The 8,097-nt window shown below is 39.7% G+C and overlaps 1 protein-coding gene across 1 annotated transcript; it reads left to right on the top strand.

The window, feature by feature from the left end:
- Positions 1–5,936: 5,936 nt before the first annotated feature.
- On the top strand, positions 5,937–7,814 carry LOC122404404 (zinc finger CCCH domain-containing protein 13-like). The gene has a single exon (XM_043408340.1). It carries the CDS (start codon positions 5,937–5,939, stop codon positions 7,812–7,814), a length of 1,878 nt encoding a protein of 625 aa, XP_043264275.1.
- The last annotated feature ends 283 nt before the right edge of the window (positions 7,815–8,097 follow it).

Below are 8,097 nucleotides of genomic sequence, written 5' to 3'. Positions count from 1 at the left end.
GTTACCCTTCCCCGGTGCTGCCCTCGACTTACCTTCCACCGTCGGTACACCTAGGTAAGACAAACGGATAATATAATTACAATAAATGAGAATAACATACAAATAAGGTGAAATAAATAAAATGGAATGGAAATGAAACTAAGCAGAATAAGCTAAAATAAAATAAAAGTGGATGAGGTGAAGTACGATACAGCAAAATGTATGAAATAAATAAGTAAATGTAATAAGTGTATGTAAGTAACTAAATCGTTTAGTGGATACGTAGGTAATCAGTAGTAAAACTGAGTATAGGCAGTTAAGCACGTATGCCAGGTATATAAGTACCGACATAAATTTAAATATAAATGTATAAATATATGTAAAGAAAGTGTACTAATGATTTAGTGGTCTCGTAGGAAAGGAAGTAACCGGTGAAAGATGACGAATAGATGGAGAGAGAGAGAGAGAGAAAAGAACACGTGCGAAGAGAAACGTTAGCCAGAACAGAATCGGAAATAAAGTAAAATACATAACAATAATTACAATAGTTGAGAGAGAATAGACTTATATCGTCGTTCCTCTATTTTTCAGGTAATATTAAGTTGTAAATAGTGTATATAATGTACATCAATAACCTTATATATTTATAAATAGATAAGTCCACATAAACGTATGTATAAATATAGATGTCAAAATAGACCCTTAGAGCAGGGTCACAATAGACCCGTAGGACAGGGTCACAATAGACCCGAGACTTTTGGATATCGTTTTTTGATCGTAAAATACGAAAGTGCTTACTTGTACAGTGTCATGCGCTCTATGACGTCGCTTCTCGTCTCGAGATAACTCGATGTTCGTTAATAATATATCGATAAGAGTGCATAAGTTATACGAGTGGCTCGCGGCAGCAATGATGGAAGTGTAGGTCGCTAGAATGATCTACAACTACGATCTTAAATTAAGCATACGACACTTTTATAAATTAATTAATAATCACCCTACAATTACTAAAAATTACCATGTACTGTGATAATCAAAGCGCGATTCACGTAGCGAAAAATAATGTATTTCACCGCCGTAGCAAACATATAGACATTAAATATCACTATGTTAGAGAGTTGGAGGAAAACGGCGAAATAAGTATATATTACCTAAGCACGAGTGAAATGACAGCGGATGTATTAACTAAGTCCTTACCAAAAATTAAATTACAAAAATGCGTAGAGTTAATGAATGTCAATAGCCAAAGTGAATTTATGTAATTATGTATTAAGTTGAAAAGAAAGCGTGAGGAATAAAAGCGTGCGAGATGTATGACTGTTTCCTCGAATGTGTGTGAGGTATGCGTGTCTTCTTCTTCGTCCAGCGTTTGTATAGAAAGTTAAAGTTACCGTGATTGTAATCCGCGTTCTTCCATATTAATAAAAGTGTGCCTTTATATATAAAATACACAGAATATATAGTAACGGAAAACAACGAAACCGCGGATAAAAAATAAAAATACAAGTAAGATATGTAGTGGGATAAAACCAAAGTAAAATATATATAGTAAAATGAAATAAAATGTATCTGGATAAAATACCATGCCAGTAACTCATAAAATAAGAGTAAAAGTATAAATATTTTACAGTGAGAAACTATGGCATGATAATACCATACATATATGTATATGTAAGTTATAAAAGTACTTGTAGCAATTGTAGACGTGAAAATAAGAGTGAAAATGCAAGCATTTAAAATAACTAAGTAATGAATAAAATGAAATACATAAATGCACTAGATAAAGTAAAAGACAGACAGGTAGATAGAAACAAGGTGCGATAAGATTGTAAAGAGATATTGTTCTAAGTAAAATGTACTACCACGTGTAAATATATTTATAAGGATGATAAAACTGTGGATGTAATAACCGAGAAAAGGTAAAGAACCAATATCTATGTACATAGGTGAAATGGAAAAGGCCGATGGGATAACCTGTAATATATGAAAAGGAGTGCATGAAATCTTTAGAAGTATTAATGAAACTGAAAACCAGAAAGGCGTGTAGAATACGATAATATAAAACGAGTGTCCGAAGTACCATCAGGGTAGTAATAATATAGTTATGTTAAATGTTATAATAAATTATAGAGTAGAATTGCAGGAGCCACCCATGAATAGATAGGTAGTTAGAATATGTTTAAGATATAATATAATAATAGGTAAGAAAGAAAGTATATAAAGAATGCACATGGATGATGAATGTAAATAAATGAAAACTTGTAAGGTAAAGTATAAAGTATGAAGGTATGAAGTAATAATCAAATAAAATAGCAGAAAGGGAGAAATGAGAAGAAATAAAATAAAAAGGAATAAGTAGATAAATAAATGTATGTGTATAGTAGCTGACTAAACCAAAAGTAACCGTAATGACTATGCAGGTGTTTTTTGTAAATAAATGGGAAGTTGTATAGCATAATGTATATGGGATAGTATGGTATAGTAACCGTAAATGAAGGCATCTGTGCATAAAACATAAGTAAATAAATAGATAATGAATAGATAGGACAAATGAGTACATAAATAAATGAATACAGAATAAGTACGTGTATAACGATACATAAATTAGTAAGTAAATAAGTATACAGAGCGGGGAGAGTTTTATCACCTAATAGACAAAATAAAGCAATAGCAAATGAGAAAATGGAATAGACAATAAAAGTAAAATTAAAGTAACAAGTAGAAAGTACAAAATAAAGATAAAATATAAAAATAAAATGTAAAATAAAATGTAAAACTATATAAAATGTATGTAAAAACTATGAAAATACCATACAAAACGCACAAAGCCATATTGTCGGGACCCAGAAAAATGACCATAGAGGCGTAAGGCCAGTCGGAACTAAATAGGCCGAGTAATAATACGGCGGTTATAATCAAAGTATATAGTAGTCGCCTATATCTATGGTTATGGAATGAAATAATATCCTGTAACAATGCTAGCTCAGAAACTAAACTAAAACTTGTATATAAAAGATAGCCACCAGATAAATAAAACTGGTAAGTAGGATGTATACATAAATAACTTAAAAGTATGGAATTATAAATAGATGCAAAATGAGTAAATAGATAAGTAAAGAAGTAATTTGACTAGAATAAATATAGTAGTAAAATGAAATAAAAATAAAGTGTAATGCGAGAGATAAAATAGCTATGCGATGTGGTAATATAACTCCAGTTTCCATAAAATATGTGATGACATTGTATATATATATATATGCAAAATGTAAGATGTAATAAATGAAATTTGCATAAGTAATGAAAGTAAGCGTGTGATTAATAGACAGTAGCATATAACATGGTAAGTAATACGTAAAGGAATGTAAGAGGGTAATCTGTAAAGAGAGAAAAGGAAGCAGGGAAGTAAAGAAATAAATAATGCAAGGATACATGACTAAATAACGATGTGTGTAGATACAGAAATAATAAAGTAAGCGAATAAATAAATAAATGTGGGAGGGTATAGAGGGAAACAGGACGTTGTCAGGAGCCCGAAATAAACCCTCCCAGTCTTAATAACGATGATATATATTTTAAATAAATGGTATATATCAGTCGGGCGCATGTACGTGACAATCCTCGTCACAGTCACCGTTTCATGACCTGGCCTGCTTGTAAAGGGCCCGTTAGCCACCTACATAAGCAAATAAATAAATAAGTAAACTTGATAGATAAATAAAATACAGAGAATATGTAGTAACGGAAAACAACAAAACATATCCCAAACACAACAAACAAGAGTCCCTGTCTCGTTCGTGTGCAAGTGTCCCGTGTGCAAGTGTCCCGTGTGTAAGGTCCGGGTTAGGTCTGGGTTAGGTCTGGGTTAGGTCTGGGTTAGTCTGGGTTAGGTCTGGGTTAGGTCTGGGTTAGGTCTGGGTTAGGTCTGGGGTCCCGCTGGACGTTGGAGAGTGCGGTCGTGTGTCCTCAGAGCTCCGGACAAGGGGCGGTTTTTATGGAGAAAAGTCAGGGAGGGGGCCCCACAGATGGGGTACGGTTATTGTGTCACTGGTTTGGAGTGCAATGTCAACGGATGGTGAGGATCTGATTGATAGTGAGTGAAATATTAAGGAGTGAATATGTGACGTGGGAAATGGCGGTTGATTGTTCAGTGGCAGATGAGAATTATTGCAATTGGATTAAGTGAGATAAGTGAGATGAGGACGGGCGACGCACAAGGCATACGATGCAAGTGGGGGAGCGGATGCTGCATGGGTGAGTACCCTGTGTGAAAAGGATAATATAATATAATAGAAACATGAGAGAGCAAAGATGGCGTCGCTGAGTGCGACACATGGATGCGTAAAGAAGGATGAGGTGACGTCACCGCACATGCGCGTACGTAATAGGATGATTGTAACAGATACGCGGTGGAAAGAGCACATGGTAGATAGGAAATGACGTGTAATAACTGTGTGCCGGCCGGTGCGTGGCGGGGACGCTCTGGGATGACGTCAATGCGCGCCGGCGCATTATTAATATTAGGGCAGCGTGACAGCTGCGAAAAATGGTGGAACGAACGATACACAAAAGTAATCAAATTGCACAGGAGGACAGATGCCGAAGAAGGTGACCTCAAATAATAGACAAGAATGGCACGGCTGTCACATCATCTGAGAAGTTGACGGCTCACATTTTACAGGATTATATATTTTATATCTATTTTCACTTACTAGCTACATCTATATGATTCATAATTGCATATAGCTTAAAACCTTCAACGCAGTTACAGGTATAGTAAGTTGATCAGCAAGTAAATTTATAAAGGTCTATGGTGTAGGACGGGAGGGATTGGAATTTAACCAAATGTAATATATATATCCTAATATACTCATCCTATAAAATTTTAATATAACATAATGTAATAGCACAGTAAGTACTGTAGGATAATATAAAGCTAATTAGGAAGTTAAAACTAAAATTAAAGATAGCATTATAACAAGGAATAATAATTAAACAGTGCAAAATATAAGTACATAATTTACTAGTGGTATCTTAATTAATACACTTACTAGATGCACTTCTACTCACATTTTACAAGTACGAGGTAATACTTGGGAATAATATATGGAATAGAGTAAAGGGACGACAGCTCACTGCCCATGAGATAAACTGTTCAATTAACAATGTATTCAGCGATAGAATCATAGATGGTGTAGATACGTTTGTACTTCTAGCTTCTATGGCTTTTTACGCGTCGTAACCTGAAAAATACTGAGCATGGAGCACGCAAGTGGTGTGCTACGGTAGCCATGTTTGTTTTGGTGTAGTTTGACAGTACAGACAGGATGGCGGCGGTGAGTACCGAAACGGGACGCGACACACAGCTCGGAACCATATGTGAGACGTAGAACAGTACACACCGAAACGATATAGGCCAAATGACAAATGTTTATACAGCCTAGCTAAACATATATATAACCATATAAGTACGATACCTATACCTATACCTATACCTGTACCTCAGCCACGTAAGTCATATTATTATTATACTTTCAACTTTAAATTACTTACATCGGTCATGGCCCTATGTCGTAATCATCCTTCGGTGGTGCTATAACACTGTATACAAGCCAGATTGGTCCCCAGTGGACCACAGGCATATGTCAATGAGCATATATGATTACACGTACACGTTCATGTTCACATAACATACACACAACTTCATTACATGCATACACGTACATACACACGCACACTGGGCATGGCCGACCCAGTGTGCTATGGTGGCCAACTAATAACTATGAAAATGGACAACACAAAGGATAACGTTACCGGACCAGGGGTGATCGGAGCCCCAGGTCCCGGCTCGGGTAGTGGCGTGCGGGACAGGCCACTCCGGGTCGTCAACCGATGACTGCCCAACGCACCTGGTGGAACCCAGGCTGGTGCGGGGATCTCTGCGACTGGGCGATAAAGGAATGGACAACAAGGGTAATAATAGGCGATTGACATTGGACACGAAAATGATTATGGACAGGAAGAATGACAAGGATAGGGAAACAGAGGAGGCGGTTGATTGGACAGATGAGAATGAAGTCTTCCTCACGCCCACTAGGGTGAATAAGGAGGTGCAACCAAGGGGGGGCATGGACCCGTTTGTTGCAAGGAATATGGTGGCTAGGTCACCGGTCAGAAGGATGGCTAACACCAGTCTAAGCAAGGGGGTGGCTTTACGGTACGAGACTGAGTCGGAGACGGAGTCGGAAGCCGATGGCTCCATACAGGAGAGTGGTGAGGATAGACAAATCAGGGAAACGGTTACGAATGTCTATCGGGGGGTAAAAAGGGTGGGGATGTATCTGACGACGGAGAAGCATATTAGCCATGAGGCGAAAAGTACGATATGTGACGTGTATAAGGAGCTCAAGGCACTGAAGAAATGTTTGAAGGATAGTAGGGCCAGGGAAATACGGACCTTAGAAGAGCTTAGGAGTATGAGGGGGGAGATGGAAAAGATGATGGAGAGAGATAGGGATAGAGAGCTGGAAATGGAAAAGATCAGACATAGGGAGAAGGAAAGAGAAAGAGTAATGAGAGAGGAGGTGGAAAGGATCAAAGAAAGAGATGAGGAGAGGGAAAGGGAGATGGGCGAACTTAGGAAAAGGATAGGTAGAAGGGAGGAAGCTAGCAGCGTCAGTAAACGCAAAAACAGGTCGCCAAACACAGAGATAGAACACAACGTGTTGACCAGGAGGGTTAGACGTAAAGAGGAACTGGGCCATGACGTTATACATGAGATAGGTGAAGGGGATGAGGAGGGGGAAAAGACAGAGAGCAGGGAAACTAATGGCAGCGGTATGGGGGATATTAATAGGAATGGAAGAGGGCCGGCAAACAATGAGGCGGGGGAATGGAGTATTGTTGATAGGCGGAAAGAAAAGAGGAAAGGGTCAGAGGGGACGCCACGGGGACAAAAGGTACCACTAGGAGCGGGGGCAAACGAGGATAGAGTAATGAGGGAAGAGTCAGGAAAGGGAAATAGGGGAGGAGCAAGGGCTAAGGAACCAAGGGTAGGGGTTGGACGCACGGGACCCAGGAACGAGGCCATTTGCGTTACAGCTGGGGAAAAAACGTATGCGGAGGTGTTCAAGGAGATAGCTAGTAAGGCTAAAGGATGCCTTAACGATATCAAAATGGTGAGACGGTCGAGGAAGGGGGACCTTATAGTGGAATACGCTAAGACGGGAAGTGCCGCCAAAGGAGCTGAGGCCATTCATAATGGGCTCGGCGAAGGTTTCAGCGTTAGAACGATGGTGCCTAAAGTGGAGGTGCAGATTAGGGATCTTGATCCCATCTGTGATACACAGGAGATTATCGAGGGATTTTGTAAGGCATATGACGTCGCAGACAGGGGGGAAGTGCGAGTCAAATTGTTGAGGACAACATACATGGGTACACAACTGGCGATCCTTGAGGCACCAGCGGCGCTGGCAGCCAAAATCGAGACAAAGGATAGGGCCAAAATCGGCTATATGTCGGCAAGAGTGAGGGTGGCGCCTAGAGTGCTTAGATGCTTCAGGTGTCATGACTTCGGGCACATGGGGGCGGACTGCACCAATAAGGGGGAGGGTGTGACGATATGTAGGAGATGCGGAAACGAAGGGCATGTTATGAGTACTTGTACCAATGTGCCGTCTTGCATCCTATGTCAAGGAAGGGGTTTACCGGATAACAGTAGACGGCATGTGGCAGGATCTTTCCGGTGTCCACGTTACCAGGAGGCTCTGAGGGGGAACAGGGCCAACAACAAGAGCAAGCCTAATAAGTTGAGCCGGGATGCGTTGCCTTCAGATTAATCTGAACCACTGTCGACTGGCGCAGGACCTATTATTTAGAACAGCCGAGGAAATGCGAGCAGATGTGGTAGCGGTTGCTGAGCCCTACCGTATTGCAGCAAATTGGGAAGTGGACACCACGGGCAGGGCTGCGATATGGGTTACGACGTTCAATGGCAAAAGGCATAAACAGGATAAAACGGAAAAGGGTAATGGTTATGTTGCAGTTGAAATAGGGGAAACTAAAATAGTAAGCTGCTACTACCCCCCGAGATACAACAGAGAGATTTTCGCGGAAGTGATA

This window comes from Colletes gigas, unplaced genomic scaffold (genome assembly GCF_013123115.1).
Source record: "Colletes gigas isolate AHSC1104 unplaced genomic scaffold, ASM1312311v1 Colletes_gigas_Sc00307, whole genome shotgun sequence".
Lineage (NCBI taxonomy): Eukaryota > Metazoa > Arthropoda > Insecta > Hymenoptera > Colletidae > Colletes > Colletes gigas.
The sequence above is the reverse complement of the archived record's forward strand: the minus strand, read 5'-3'. Positions and strand labels throughout refer to the sequence as shown.